We start from the raw sequence: 16,572 nt of genomic DNA, 5'->3' as shown, positions 1-16,572 counted from the left end.
GAGAGTAACTCACTATTTCCACCACTACCACCAATGGGTAGCACCCTCCTGGGTCTAGCATCATGCATGGCAACTATTTTGTGCCAGAATGTCTACCACGCACCAGCTATGGCACATGCTCAGATCCACACCTCCCGTCCTGTAGGTGACTGGGTTCGACAGTGTGGATGATGAGTCCAAGCACAGCGACCACATGTTCTCCTACAAGAGCCCCAAACCTGAGGAGTGGACCTCAGGCGAAAACCCGCCCTACAGTTACTACCTCTTCTACATGTACGCCAACATCATGGTGCTCAACAACCTGAGGAAGTAAGTCACTGCTCCTGACCAGGGTGTCAAGAAAACATGTACTGTACTGATAGTATTCCTATGTGTAGCCTACTGCTATGATTAAAGGTAGACTCAGCAATATATGGTATAATACAGTGGCTTGCGAAAGTATTCACCCTCCTAGGCATTTTTCCTAATTTGTTGCCTTACAACCTGGAATAAAAATAGATTTTTGGGGGGTTTGTATAATTTGATTTACACAACATGCCTACCACTTTGAAGATGCAAAATATGTTTTATTGTGAAACAAACAAGAAATAAGACAAAAAAAACAGAAAACTTGAGCGTGCATAACTATTCACCCCCCCCAAAGTCAATACTTTGTAGAGCCACCGTTTGCAGCAATTACAGCTGCAAGTCTCTTGGGGTATGTCTCTATAAGCTTGGCACATCTAGCCACTGGGATTTAGCCACTGCCCATTCTTCAAGGCAAAACTGCTCCAGCTCCTTCAAGTTGGATTGGTTCCGCTTGTGTACAGCAATCTTTAAGTCATACCACAGATTCTCAATTGGATTAAGGTCTGGGCTTTGACTAGGCCATTCCAAGACATTTAAAGGTTTCCCCTTAAACCACTCGAGTGTTGCTTTAGCAGTATGCTTAGGGTCATTGTCCTGCTGGAAGGTGAACCTCCGTCCCAGTCGCAAATCTCTGGAAGACTGAAACAGGTTTCCCTCAACAATTTCCCTGTACTTAGCGCCATCCAACATTCCTTCAATTCTGACCAGTTTCCCAGTCCCTGCCGATGAAAAACATTCCCACAGCATGATGCTGCCACCACCATGCTTCACTGTGGGGATGGTGTTCTCGGGGTGATGAGAGGTGTTGGGTTTGCGCCAGACATAGCGTTTTCCTTGATGGCCAAAAAGCTCAATTTTAGTCTCATCTGACCAGAGCACCTTTTCCATATGTTTGGGGAGTCTCCCACTTGCCTTTTGGCGAACACCAAACGTGTTTGCTTATTTTTTTCTTTAAGCAATGGCTTTTTTCTGGCCACTCTTCCGTAAAGGCCAGCTCTGTGGAGTGTATGGCTTAAAGTGGTCCTATGGACAGATACTCCAATCTCCGCTGTGGAGCTTTGCAGCTCCTTCTGGGTTATCTTTGGTCTCTTTGTTGCCTCTCTGATTAATGCTCTCCTTGCCCGGTCCATGAGTTTTGGTGGGCGGCCCTCTCTTGGCAGGTTTGTTGTGGTGCCATATTCTTTCCATTTGTTAATAACGGATTTAATGGTGGGATTTTCAAAGTTTCTGATATTGTTTTATAACCCAACCCTGATCTGTACTTCTCCAGAACTTTGTCCCTGACCTGTTTGGAGAGCTCCTTGGTCTTCATGGTGCCGCTTGCTTGGTGGTGCTCCTTGCTTAGTGGTGTTGCAGACTCTGGGGCCTTTTGTCAGGGTTGAGTGTAGAGGTAACGTGGAATCACACGCAGGACACACAGAGATTCGAAACAGATGTCTTTAGTGAAGTCCAAAAATACAAGCCAAACACGGCAACAGGCCACAGGCGAAACATACGCACACTGGTAAGAACCAAAGTAAATGCGCACAACGTGCAGGACTCTCTCAAAACAAAACGAAATACAGAGAGCACAGAACAGCGAACCAACTACTACACGTGACATCGAACAATTACACACAACACCTGACCAAACACAAGAGAACTAAATAGGGCGCGTAATGAACACTTAACAATGAACAGGTGTAACAATCAGACAAAACTAATCAAACATAGAAACATAGAACGGTGGCAGCTAGTACTCCGGAGACGACGACCGCCGAAGCCTGCCCGAACAAGGAGAAGGAGCAGCCTCGGCCGAAACCGTGACAGTACCCCCCCCTTGACGCGCGGCTCCAGCCGTGCGCCGACCCCGGCCTCGGGGACGACCAGGAGGACGCGGAGCAGGGCGCGTAGGATGACCACGATGGAACTCGGTCAGAAGAGACGGGTCTAGGATGTCCCTCCTCGGCACCCAGCACCGCTCCTCCGGGCTGTACCCCTCCCACTCCACGAGATATTGGAGACCCCCCATCCGGCGTCTCGAATCTAGGATGGACCGAACAGTGTACGCCGGAGCCCCCTCGAAGTCCAACGGGGGCGGAGGAGTCTCTTCTATCTCATAGTCCTGGAGTGGACCAGCTACCACCGGCCTGAGGAGAGACACATGGAACGAGGGGTTAATATTCTTGTAATCAATGGGCAGTTGTAACCTGTAACACACCTCGTTCAATCTCCTCAGGACTTTAAAAGGCCCCACAAACCGCCGACCCAGCTTCCGGCAGGGCAGGCGGAGGGGCAGGTTTCTGGTTGAGAGCCAGACTCGATCTCCAGGTGCGTACACTGGCCCCTCACTGCGGTGGAGATCGGCGCTCGTCTTCTGTCGACGGATGGCTCGCTGCAGATGGATGTGTGCAGCGTTCCACGTCTCCTCCGAGCGCCGCACCCACTCATCCACCGCAGGGGCCTCGATCTGGCTCTCATGCCAAGGTGCCAGAACCGGCTGGTACCCTAACACACACTGGAAAGGGGTTAGTTTAGTGGAGGAGTGGCGGAGAGAGTTCTGTGCCATCTCGGCCCAGGGAACATATCTCGCCCACTCCTCCGGCCGGCCCTGGCAATATGACCTCAGAAACCTACCCACATCCTGGTTGACACGTTCGACCTGCCCATTACTCTCCGGGTGGTAACCCGAGGTAAGGCTCACCGAAACCCCCAACCGTTCCATAAACGCTCTCCAGACTCTGGAGGTAAACTGGGGGGCCTCGATCAGACACTATATCCTCGGGTACCCCGTAATGCCGGAAGACGTGGGTAAATAGAGCCTCAGCGGTCTGTAGGGCAGTAGGAAGACCCGGCATGGGAAGGAGACGACAGGCCTTCGAGAACCGATCCACAACGACCAGGATGGTGGTATTCCCCTGTGAGGAGGGAAGGTCTGTAACAAAATCCACCGAGAGGTGAGACCAGGGTCGTTGTGGAACGGGCAGGGGTTGTAACTTACCCCTGGGCAAGTGTCTGGGCGCCTTACACTGGGCACACACCGAGCAGGAGGAGACATAAATCCTCACATCCCTGGCTAACGTTGGCCACCAGTACTTTGTGCTAAGGCAGTGCACTGTCCGGCCAATACCTGGATGCCCAGAGGAGGGTGACGTGTGAGCCCAATAAATGAGCCGATCCCGGACCTCGAGCGGGACGTACGTCCGACCCACCGGACACTGTGGAGGGCTAGGGTCGGTGCGTAATGCCCGCTCGATCTCCGTATCGACCCCCCATACCACCGGTGCAACCAGACAAGACTTAGGTAGTATGGGAGTGGGCTCAACGGACCTCTCCTCCGTGTCATACCGCCGAGACAGGGCATCTGCCTTCCCGTTCTGGGACCCAGGGATGTAAGTGATCTTAAACACGAACCGGGCTAGAAACATAGTCCACCGAGCCTGGTGAGGATTCAGTCTCCTAGCTGCCCGAATGTATTCCAGGTTACGGTGGTCAGTCAGAATGAGAAAAGGGTGTTGAGCCCCCTCAACCCAATGCCTCCACACCTTTAGGGCTTGTACCACGGCTAACAGCTCCCTGTCCCCTACGTCATAATTACGCTCCGCCGGACTGAGCTTTTTCGAATAAAAGGCACAGGGGCGGAGTTTAGGTGGTGTGCCGGACCGTTGTGAGAGAACAGCCCCGATACCGGCTTCAGACGCGTCCACTTCCACTTGGAATGGTAAAGCGGGATCCGGATGCGCCAGCACTGGAGCCGAGGTAAACAGGTCCTTCAGTCTCCCAAAAGCCCTGTCCGCCTCAGCTGACCACCGCAAGCGCACCGGACCCCCCTTCCAGAAGGGACGTTATGGGAGCTGCCACCTGTCCAAAACCCCCGGATAAACCTCCGGTAGTAATTCGCAAAACCCAAGAACTGCTGCACCTCTTTAACCGTGGTTGGGGTTTGCCAATTACGCACGGCTGACACACGGTCAACCTCCATCCTCACCCCTGACGCAGACAACTGATAACCCAAAAAGGAGACCGACTCCTGGAAGAACAGACATTTCTCGGCTTTGACATACAGGTCATGCTCCAACAGCCTCCTCAATACTCGGCGCACCAGGGCTACATGTTCGGCCCGGCTAGAACTGTACAACAGAATATCGTCTATGTACACGACTACTCCCTGCCCCTGCATGTCCCGGAAAATCTCATCTACAAAGGATTGGAAGACTGATGGAGCATTCATTAACCCGTATGGCATGACGAGATACTCGTAATGACCGGAGGTAGTACTAAATGCTGTCTTCCATTCATCGCCCTCTCTAATGCGCACCAAGTTATATGCGCTCCTGAGGTCCAATTTTGTGAAGAACCGTGCCCCGTGTAATGACTCCGTCATAGTCGCAATCAGCGGGAGTGGATAACTATATTTCACAGTAATCTGATTGAGACCGCGGTAATCAATACACGGGCGCAAACCTCCATCCTTTTTCCTCACAAAAAAGAAGCTTGAGGACGCGGGTGAAGTGGAGGGCCGTATGTATCCCTGTCTCAGAGACTCGGCAATGTATGTCTCCATTGCCCTCTTCTCCTCCTGTGACAAAGGATACACATGGCTCCGCGGGAGCGCAGCTCCTGCCTGGAGGTCTATCGCACAATCCCCCTGTCTATGAGGTGGCAACCGCGCCGCTCTCGTCTTGCTAAACACGAGTGCCAAATCCTCATACTCGGGGGGGAATGTGCAATGCGGGCATTTGGTTCGGACTCTCCACCGAGGTCGCCCCTACGGAAACACCCAGACATAGCCCCTCACACTGAGCAGACCACCCCTTAAGAGCCGTCTCTCACCACGAAATAGTAGGATCATGGGTAATCAACCAGGGAAGCCCCAGCACCACCGGATACGCAGGAGAGTCGATCAGATAGAGCTGAATCGTCTCCTCATGACCCCCCTGCGTCTCCATCCTAAGTGGCACTGTGACCTCCCTAATCAACCCGGATCCTAACGGACGACTATCTAGGGCATGTACAGGGAAAGGATTATTTACCGGAAGGAGGGGAATCCCTAACTCTACACAGAATTTGCGATCTACAAAATTCCCAGCTGCGCCTGAATCTACTAGCGCCTTATGCTGGGAACGAGGTGCAACCTGTGGAAAACAAACAGGTATGGTTATGTGTACGACAGAAAGCTCTGGGTAAGTGGGGCGCCTATTCACCTGGGAGGACTCCCCAATGTGTGACCTCCCTTCTCCTCCACCAGGAGACCCTCCCCAGCACCTAGCCGCGGTGTGCCCTCCACGGCCACAGTTGGTGCAGGGGACGGCCCCCCTCGGGCTCCTTCTTCTCCTTCCTCTAGCGCCAGCACCTCCGAGCTCCATGGGGCTCGGCTCGGAGGTGCTGGAGGGTGGAATGGGCGACCCCCACCTGGGACGCCCGCGGGTAGCGAGCAGGGTGTCCAGCCGAATGGCCATGTCAACCAATTGGTCAAATGAAAGCGTGGTATCCCTGCACGCCAACTCTCTGCGGACGTCCTCCCGGAGGCTGCAGCGGAAGTGGTCTATGAGTGCCCGCTCATTCCACCCTGCATCTGCCGCTAGAGTCCGGAACTCCAGTGCAAACTCCTGAGCGCTCCTCGATGATCTCTGTGGGTGCGGGTGCTCCTGCTGATTCCATAGAGATGGTGTGTAATTCTGTCAGGGTTGAGTGTAGAGGTAACGTGGAATCACACGCAGGACACACAGAGATTCGAAACAGATGTCTTTAGTGAAGTCCGAAAATACAAGCCAAACACGGCAACAGGCCACAGGCGAAACATACGCACACTGGTAAGAACCAAAGTAAATGCGCACAACGTGCAGGACTCTCTCAAAACAAAACGAAATACAGAGAGCACAGAACAGCGATCCAACTACTACACGTGACATCGAACAATTACACACAACACCTGACCAAACACAAGAGAACTAAATAGGGCGCGTAATGAACACTTAACAATGAACAGGTGTAACAATCAGACAAAACTAATCAAACATAGAAACATAGAACGGTGGCAGCTAGTACTCCGGAGACGACGACCGCCGAAGCCTGCCCGAACAAGGAGAAGGAGCAGCCTCGGCCGAAACCGTGACACCTTTCAGAACAGGTGTATATATACTGATATCATGTGACAGATCATGTTACACTTAGATTGCACAAGAATGTGGACTTTATTTAACTAATTATGTGACTTCTGAAGGTAATTGGTTGCACCAGATCTTATTTAGGGGCTTAATAGCAAAGGGGGTGAATAGATACGCACGCACCACTTTTCCGTAATTTATTTTTTCGATTTTTTAGAAATTAGAATTTATTTTTCATTTCACTTCACCAATTTGGACTATTTTGTGTATGTCCATTACATGAAATCCAAATAAAAATAAATTTAAATTACAGGTTGTAATGCAACAAAATAGGAAAAACGCCAAGGGGGATGAATGCTTTTGCAAGGCACTGAACATATATATTTGTCCTACTGTTACAGAAATACAGTTGAAGTCGGAAGTTTACATACACTTAGGTTGGAGTCATTAAAAGTCGTTTTTCAACCACTCCACAAATTTCCTGTTAACAAACTATAGTTTTGGCAAGTCGGTTAGGACATCTACTTCGTGCATGACACAACAAATGTTTCCAACAATTGTTTACAGAGATTATTTCACTTATGATTCACTGTATCACAATTCTAGTGGGTCAGAAGTTTACATACACTAAGTTGATTGTGCCTTTAAACTTTAAATTCCAGAAAATGATGTCTTTTACATTTACATTTTAGTCATTTAGCAGACGCTCTTATCCAGAGCGACTTACAGGAGCAATTAGGGTTAAGTGCCTTGCTCAAGGGCACATCGACAGATTTTTCACCTAGTCAGCTCGGGAATTAGAACCAGCGACCTTTCGGTTACTGGCACAACGCTCTTAACCACTAAGCTACCTGCCGCCCCGTCATGGCTTTAGAAGCTTCTGATAGGCTAATTGACATAATTTGAGTCAATTGGAGGTGTACCTGTGGATGTATTTCAAGGCCTACCTTCAATCTCAGTGCCTCTTTGCTTGACATCATGGGAAAATCCAAAGAAATCAGCCAAAAATTGTAGACCTCCACAAGTCTGGTTCATCCTTGGGAGCAATTTCCAAACGCCTGAAGGTACCACGTTCATCTGTACAATCAATAGTACGCAAGTATAAACACCATGGGACCACGCAGCCGTCATACCGCCCAGGAAGGAGATGCGTTCTGTCTCCTAGAGATGAACGTACTTTGGTGCGTAAAGTGCAAATCAATCCCAGAACAGCAGCAAAGGACCTTGTGAAGATGCTGGAGGAAACAGGTACAAAAGTATCTACAGTAAAAGGAGTCCTATATCGACATAACCTGAAAGGCCGCTCAGCAAGGAAGAAGCCACTGCTCCAAAACAGCCAATAAAAAGCCAGACTACGGTTTGCAACTGCACATGGGGACAAAGATCGTACTTTTTGGAGAAATGTCCTCTGGTCTAATGAAACAAAAATAGAACTGTTTGGCCATAATGACAATCGTTATGTTTGGAGGAAAAAGGGGAAGGCTTGCAAGCCTAAGAACACCATCCCAACCGTGAAGTACGGGGGTGGCAGCATCATGCTGTGGGGGTGCTTTGCACTTCACAAAATAGATGACATCATGAGGAAGGAAAATTATGTGGATATATTGAAGCAACATCTCAAGACATCAGTCAGGAAGTTAAAGCTTGGTCGCAAATGGGTCTTCCAAATGGACAATGACCCCAAGCATACTTCCAAAGTTGTGGCAAAATGGCTTAAGGACAACAAAGTCAAGGTATTGGAGTGGCCATCACAAAGCCCTGACCTCAATCCTATAGAAAATGTGTGGGCAGAACTGAAAAAGCATGTGCGAGCAAGGAGGCCTACAAACCCGACTCAGTTACACAAGCTCTGTCAGGAGGAATGGGCCAAAATTCACCCAACTTATTGTGGGAAGCTTGTGGAAGGCTACCCGAAACATTTGACCCAAGTTAAACAATTAAAAGGCAATGCTACCAAATAGTAATTGAGTGTATGTAAACTTCTGACCCACTGGGAATGTGATGAACGAAATAAAAGCTGAAATAAATCTCTCTACTATTATTCTGACATTTCACATTCTTAAAATAAAGTGGTGATCCTAACTGACCTAAAACAGGGAATTTTTACTAGGATTAAATGTCAGGAATTGTGAAAAACTGAGTTTAAATGTATTTGGCTAAGGTGTATGTAAACTTCCGACTTCAACTGTATGTCTTCTTCGTCTTTATGTAATGTGACGCGTCACTGTTTTTTTCCCCTCAGGGAACGAGGCCTCAATACTTTCCAGTTCCGGCCCCACTGTGGCGAGGCCGGGTCCATCACCCACCTGGTCTCTGCCTTCCTCACGGCCGACAACATCTCCCACGGCCTCAATCTGAAGAAGGTCCGACACCTCAACTATGACCTCTAATCATTACCTATGAAATGGCCAAGATTGGGTAGTAACGGATTACATGTAACAGGGATTATAATCTTTGAACACTGTGCTGAGCCACAGCTTTCAGTGGGAATGGAAGCCTTTCCCTTCTGTTCTAATCCATTTCAAATCTCCAAAACTGCCAAATTTGCTTGCTTGCTTTCTATAGAAACTTTTTTTAACCCAAAAAGTCAGACCACCCACTTACTGAGAACTGAGTTATTCCACATTTCATCAGGATCTGTGTGTCAAAAGGACATTATTGATCAATGCAGCTCCATCCTGTTCAGTTCCCAATGTCTGGGATGACATGACAAATCAGTTGCTTACTCAGCTACATTTCTAGTTACAGTGGAAACGAGTACACCAAAAACCTGCGTCTTTGCAGACAGATCTACACTACCAGTCAAAAGTTTGGACAAACCTACTTATTCAAGGGTTTTTCTTTATTTTTACATTGTAGAATAATAGTGAAGACATCAAAACTATGAAATAACACATATGGAATCATGTAGTAACCAAAAAAGTGTTAAACAAATCAAAATATATTTTATATATTTGAGATTCTTCAAATAGCCTCCCTTTGCCTTGATGACAGCTTTGCACACTCTTGGCATTCTCTCAACCAGCTTCATGAGATAGTCACATGGAATGCATTTCAATTAACAGGTGTGCCTTCTTAAAAGTTAATTTGTGGAATTTCTTTCCTTCTTATTGCGTTTGAGCCAATCAGTTGTGTTGTGACAAGGTGGGGGGGTATACAGAATATAGCCCTATTTGGTAAAAGACCAAGTCCATATTATGTCAAGAACAGCTCAAATAAGCAAAGAGAAACGACAGTCCATCATTACTTTAAGACATGAAGGTCAGTCAATACAGAACATTTCAAGAACTTTGAAAGTTTCTTCAAGTGCAGTCGCAATGATTAGCTGTTCAGGAGTCTTGTGGCTTGGGGAAAGAAGCTGTTAAGAAGCCTTTTGGACCTAGAATTGGCGCTCCGGTACCGCTTGCCGTGTGGTAGCAGAGAGAACAGTCTATTTCTAGGGTGGCTGGAGTCTTTGACAATTTTTAGGGCCTTCCTCTGACACCGCCTGGTATAGAGGTCCTGGATGGCAGGAAGCTTGGCCCCAGTGATGTACTGGGCCGTACGCACTACCCTCTGTAGTGCCTTGCGGTCTGAGGCCGAGCAGTTGCCATACCAGGCGGTGATGCAACCAGTCAGGATGCTTTCGATATTGGAGCTGTATAACTTTGAGGATCTGAGGACCCACGCCAAATATTTTCAGTCTCCTGAGGGGGAATAAGGTTTGTTGTGTCCTCTTCACGACTGTCTTGGTGTGTTTGGACCATGATAGTTTGTTGGTGATGTGGACACCAAGGAACTTGAAGCTCTCAACCGGTTCCACTACAGCCCCGTCGATGAGAATGGGGGCGTGCTCAGTCCTCTTTTTTTCCCCTGTAGTCCACAATCATCTCCTTTGTCTTGATCACGTTGAGGGAGAGGTTGTTATCCTGGCACCACACGGCCAGGTCTCTGACCTCCTCCCTATAGGCTGTCTCATCGTTGCCGGTGATCAGGCCTACCACTGTTGTGTCGTCGGCAAACTTAATGATGGTGTTGGAGCCGTGCCTTGCCATGCAGTCATGGGTGAACAGGGAGTACAGGAGGGGATTGAGCACGCACACCTGAGAGGCCCCCGTGTTGAGGATCAGTGTGGCAGATGTGTTGTTACCTACCCTTACCACTTTGGGGCGGCCCGTCAGGAAGTCCAGGATCCAGTTGCAGAGGGAGGTGTTTAGTCCCAGGGTCCTTAGCTTAGTGATGAGCTTTGAGGGCATTATGGTGTTGAACGCTGAGCTGTAGTCAATGAATCGCATTCTTACGTGATTCCGTATGTGTTATTTCATAGTTTTGATGTCTTCACTATTATTCTACAATGCAGAAAATAGTAAAAATAAAGAAAAACCCTGGAATGAGTAGGTGTGTCCAAACTTTTGACTGGTACTGTACGTGTTTTTGCAAACTTTGAGTCTACAGTCAGAATATTTGCACGATTGATCATCCAAATCTTGAAGTAATCATATTTATCTGGGATCTGTCTATTGAATTCTTTATCATACCAGACTGTTATGTTAAGGGTGGGTCAGACAATCAAGACCTATAATTGCACAATCAAAGAATGAGGTTTGAGAAAGCTTTCTCTGGAACTTGACAGTGAAGCTGACCTTTTAGCAGTGATGCCATTTCATCAAGAAGATGCAGCAGACCGCCGAGCCAGCACTTGCCCAAATTAGGTGGGCAGTTAGAGGGAACTGATCGGTCATGGCCCTGGACATGGGTCATGGTCAAGACAAAGGGAGTGTTGACATCTCTCCATCTCTCTCCTTCCCCAGAGTCCTGTGCTGCAGTACCTGTATTACCTGGCCCAGGTCCCCATCGCCATGTCTCCTTTGAGCAACAACAGCCTGTTCCTGGAGTACTCCAAAAACCCTCTCAAGGAGTTCCTCCAGAAGGGCCTGTGTGTGTCCCTGTCCACTGACGACCCCATGCAGTTCCACTACACCAAGGTCACTGGGCACTTCAGTAGATAGATCTAAAAGGATTGGATAGGTGTAAGCAATGTGGCAGAAATTACAACTAGCCCACCAGAAGGCAAGATGAAGCTATCACCATAATGCTTTATATCTATCCAACCTAGCCGCAAGAGAGTAACAATTGTAAAAATCTATGTTTGACGGTCAATCTTCTGTGCGTGAAATAAAGTAGCATGCTAGCAAAGAAGCTTTGGGGAAACTCACCCGTCTGTTTTTCCATGCTGCAGGAGGCCTTAATGGAGGAGTATGCCATTGCAGCCCAGCTGTGGAAGCTCAGCACCTGTGACACATGTGAGATTGCCAGGAACAGTGTGCTGCAGAGTGGTCTGTCTCACCAGGTACAGTAAACAATAGAAAATACTTGGTAAATAGAACTGCTTGATAAATTGTTGTGTTGTGGTAAACACTAGTAGTGTCTGGCCTGCTGACTTTGACAGATGTCTTCACCCTCCTTAAATTACGCTCATGCCGACAGTTCAGGAGAACTCACCATGACTTCACCTCATAAGTGATTTATGTAGCCATCCCGACCACCTCCTCATGTAACTCCTGATTATGCCTCAGTGTGCTGTGTCACAGATGTGACACAAATCCCCCTTTACTCCTCCCTTTACTCCTGCCAGGAAAAGAAGCACTTCCTGGGGCCCAACTACCTGCAGGACGGGCCGGAGGGGAATGACATCAGACGGACCAACGTGGCTCAGATCCGCATGGCCTACCGCCACGAGACTCTGTGCAATGAGCTCAGCTTCCTGGTGGAAGCCGTGAAGACCGAGGCCAGCGGCACAGATGTAGAGTGACCACAGCTCTACCGAGCTGAGCCAGGCTTAACCAAGCTGAGCTGTACAGTGCTTGCCTGGTCAGTGGTTACACATTCACTGCACAGTAGTTGATGGAACCGTGCTGGAAAGGTCAATATGAAAAGATAGTATCTGAGACAGCACTGTATGGTTTGGGTTAGGACATTAATGTGACCTCTGGTCTCTATTTCAGCTCTAGACCACAGCCAAATTCTGTACTGGGTCGTTCCATGAAATGAGTGCCTTCTGCATCCCTTTGATATTTGAAGTAGAAATTGTGCACCAATATTGAAATGTAAAAACCTGTTATATTAAATAAAGTGCCCATGGAGAATTCAAATCAGATTTTTTACATGAACGAAGACATGCTAAAGTGCCAAACTCAGCATTTTGACATGTCCCTACGTGCACCTTCTGTGACTTTAGGAAGATTCAACCCATTTAACCCCCAAAATGTCTCACAGGTTTTCACCATCATGGTAAAGCCCTAGTTATTTTGTTGCTTTGACAAAGTCATTTCTGAAAATGATTATTCATTTAATCTGATTAGTGATTTATTTACGTCTGTCCCTCATTTTAACGTCAACCATGTTACGTGAACTGAAATTATGTTTTAATATATTGAAACTATTCCTTTTTAAGTAGTTTTTTCAAAAGAAACATTGAACATCTAATTGTCAAATCATAGTCTAAAAGCAGGTGAGCTGGTTCTACTCTTCTTGGCCATTTGCTGGTGTTTAGTGGCAAAAAAACAGAGCAGGTCGAGCATAACGTCAACCCTGTTATCCATAGATAGACATATAGAAGCTTGCATTTAATTGGCCCTCCCTGTTGTACACAACAAGCTTCCATTCCCCCTCTCACAAGGGGATTTATGGCTGATTTAAGATGAAATCGTCAACCCTGCTACGGTCAACCCTGCTATGGTCAACCCGGTTACAGTCAACCCGGTTACGGTCAACCCGGTTACGGTCAACCCGGTTACTTTATTTGGCACTTACTATAGTCATTTTTGTATTTAACCTCTTGAGATGGGAAAACATGTTTTTTATTCAGTTGAATGTGTGCTCTTTATGACAGAATGTTAAAATTAGGAGAAACCAAACACATATATATATTTTTTATAGCAAGTTACATTTCTCAAAAGGCACCGAATTGGTGGAAAGATCCTACTGTTACTGGGCTATGGTAATACTGAGAGAATAAAGGCACCATGCTAAATGAATGAGACCGTACTATGTAAGCCACACCACATCAAGCCAAGCTAACAGCAACATACTAGGCAAATCACCTAGGCAAATCACGTAGTACCCATGTCCTCTTTTGACTCTTGTTTGCATGCGTTTTTTATATGGCCTTTAATAAAGCAGAACTTTATCCCTACCTCGAAAAAACTGTTTTGTAGTTGAACATGAAAGCCAACAGAGGGACACTGCCTGTACACTGCCATAGTTATCCCATGTCCTGTTCAACAACTACTACCAACTGTGCCAATACAGGAGCTCTCATGCCAGAATGAAAACCAATCCGAGAGCAGACATTTTGTGCTGTTCTGGCTTTTCTATTTGAAATACAGTACATAATGGTAGAAGGGATATTATTGTGTTATATCAGGTGAAGGGACTCGAATTTAAAGGATAGCCATACATTTTGATGCACTGTTACTAAGTTTGTAGCTGTGTATGAGAGCGAGTGGTGTTTTTATTATACAAGTTAGGTAAGAGGTTAACTACAGACTTTCTATCGTTTTGAATGCTTCTGTTATGTGGTCATCATATCACTGACAAAAAGCACTTGACAAAGGTGAACTGTAATCATGTGACAAAATAAGGCAACGTTCACCCTAGAAATTGTTCATTGTCTCAATGCAGCATAAATGTCACTCAACTGTACGTGTATGATGGGGAAATGTATTTGCATATGACAATAAAGTGTTACTTACAGTAGGCGTCTGTTTGTGTAAAATATTGTAACAAATGCACCTGAAACACAAAGTTGGTCAAATATGAGACTGACAACCACCAGAGGTTGACAACGTGTAATAAAATATAAGACAAAAGACATACACTACCGGTCAAAAGTTTTAGAACACCTACTCATTCAAGGGTTCTTCTTTATTTTTACTATTTTCTACATTGTAGAATAATAGTGAAGACATCAAAACTATGAAATAACACACATGGAATCATGTAGTAACCAAAAAAGAGTTAAACAAATCAAAACATATTTTATATTTGAGATTCTTCAAATAGACACCCTTTGCCTTGATGACAGCTTTGCACACTCTTGGCATTCTCTCAACCAGCATCATGAGGTAGTCACCTGGAATGCATTTCAATTAACTGGTGTGCCTTCTTAAAAGTTAATTTGCGGTATTTCTTTCCTTATTAATGCGTTTGAGCCAATCGGTTGTGTTGTGACAAGGTAGGGGGGATATACAGAAGATAGCCCAATTTGGTAAAAGACCAAGTCCATATTATGTCAAGAACAGCTCAAATAAGCAAAGAGAAACGACAGTCCATCATTGCTTTAAGACATGAAGGTCAGTCAATACGTTACATTTCAAGAACTTTGAAAATGTCTTCAAGTGCAGCCGCAAAAACCATCAAGCGCTATGATGAAACTGGCTCTAATGAGGACCGCCACAGGAATGGAAGACCCAGAGTTACCTCTACTGCAGAGGATAAGTTAATTAGAGTTACCAGCCTCAGAAATTGCAGCCCAAATAAATGCTTCACAGAGTTCAAGTCACAGACAGATCTCAACATCAACTGTTCAGAGGAGACTGTGTGAATCAGGCCTTCATGGTCAAATTGCTGCAAAGAAACCACTACTAAAGGACACCAATAATAAGAAGAGACTTGCTTGGGCCAAGAAACACGAGCAATGGACATTAGACCGGTGGAAATGTGTCCTTTGGTCTGGAGTCCAAATTGAAGATTTTTGGTTACAACCACCGTGTCTTCGTGAGACGCGGTGTGGGTGAACGGATGATCTCTGCATGTATATTTCACCCCGTAAAGCATGGAGGAGGAGGTGTTGTGGTGTGGGGTTGCTTTGCTGGTGACACTGTCTGTGATTTATTTAGAATTCAAGGCACACTTAACCAGCATGGCTACCACAGCATGCAGCGATACGCCATCCCATCTGGTTTGGGCTTAGTGGGACTATCATTTGTTTTTCAACAGGACAATGACCCAACACACCTCCAGGCTGTGTAAGGGCTATTTTACCAAGAAGGAGAGTGATGGAGTGCTGCATCAGATGACCTGGCCTCCACAATCCCCCAACCTCAACCCAATTGAGATGGTTTGGGATGAGTCGGACGGCAGAGTGAAGAAAAAGCAGCCAACAAGTGCTCAGCATTTGTGGGAACTCCTTATATATTTTTTCAAGACTGTTGGAAAAGCATTCCAGGTGAAGCTGGTTGAGAGAATGCCAAGAGTGTGCAAAGCTGTCATCAAGGCAAAGGGTGGCTATTTGAAGAATCTCAAATATAAAATAGTTTTTGATTTGTTTAACACTTTTTTGGTTACTACATGATTCCATATGTGTTATTTCATAGTTTGATGTCTTCACTATTATTCTACAATGTAGAAAATAGTAAAAAATAAAGACAAACCCTTGAATGAGTAGGTGTTCTAAAACGTTTGACCGGTAGTGTAAATGCCCTCTTAATTAGCCTATGGTGATGGTTTATGTTATGAATGTTCGAAGAGACAGTTCAGACAAAACACCATAATCATAATGAACTAGCAAGTTGTCCTAAACATCCTGAATTAGTCATTCTTAAGTATTCCAGACCTATAGGCCACAGCAAGCTATCGTCCAACTGCAGGTGCAGTAACATAGTAGATGCTATGGCCTATAGGCCACCACAGAACATTGCACTCAAATGCTAAATGCAGTTTGACTTACATAAATGTACTATGCTGTGCTTCTGTAACCAACCAGGTTGAACACAGGATATCGATGCAACTGAAAACTGCGTTAGCCCACCGAGCTAAACGCCTAGTTGTTAGCTCTGGTTGCCTAAAATGTAAAACAAGTTCTCAGGCAAAGTTACTCATCTTGTAAGTGTAGAGCTCTGCTACACTTCTAAAGGAAATAAATTAATGTTGTAGTGGATTATGTTTTACTCAAAGATGCACAACAATAATACGAATGTCACAGCGAAATACAAAAGTGTTCAAAAGTGCAATTGGTCAACATTACAAACCCTAAGATTTTGTTAGATTTTGTTAAAATGTTCTGTGGACTAATATTTTTTTAAAATATGTTAAATCTTTGTTTAACTGACAGAATAAAGTATATACACAAAATAGATTACATCTTTAGTTACCTAAT

At 46.0% G+C, this 16,572-nt stretch overlaps 1 protein-coding gene across 5 annotated transcripts in view; it reads left to right on the top strand.

Moving 5' to 3' along the window:
* The window catches only part of LOC121532145 (AMP deaminase 3-like), a 33,725-nt gene extending 20,439 nt beyond the window's left edge, over nucleotides 1-13,286 (top strand). For all 5 annotated transcript variants that reach the window (XM_045227189.1, XM_045227191.1, XM_045227192.1 and 2 more), the window contains 5 exons: nucleotides 146-309; nucleotides 8,677-8,797; nucleotides 11,225-11,398; nucleotides 11,653-11,763; nucleotides 12,049-13,286. In XM_045227189.1, the coding sequence (XP_045083124.1) occupies nucleotides 146-309; nucleotides 8,677-8,797; nucleotides 11,225-11,398; nucleotides 11,653-11,763; nucleotides 12,049-12,225 (747 nt within the window). In that variant the 3' untranslated portion in view covers nucleotides 12,226-13,286. The remainder of the gene's footprint in view (nucleotides 1-145; nucleotides 310-8,676; nucleotides 8,798-11,224; nucleotides 11,399-11,652; nucleotides 11,764-12,048) is intronic.
* Nucleotides 13,287-16,572: the final 3,286 nt, after the last annotated feature.

Source organism: Coregonus clupeaformis, chromosome 19 (assembly GCF_020615455.1).
Source record: "Coregonus clupeaformis isolate EN_2021a chromosome 19, ASM2061545v1, whole genome shotgun sequence".
Classification (NCBI taxonomy): Eukaryota; Metazoa; Chordata; class Actinopteri; order Salmoniformes; family Salmonidae; genus Coregonus; species Coregonus clupeaformis.
Note: the sequence above shows the minus strand (reverse complement) of the source record. Positions and strands in the feature narration are given on the sequence as shown.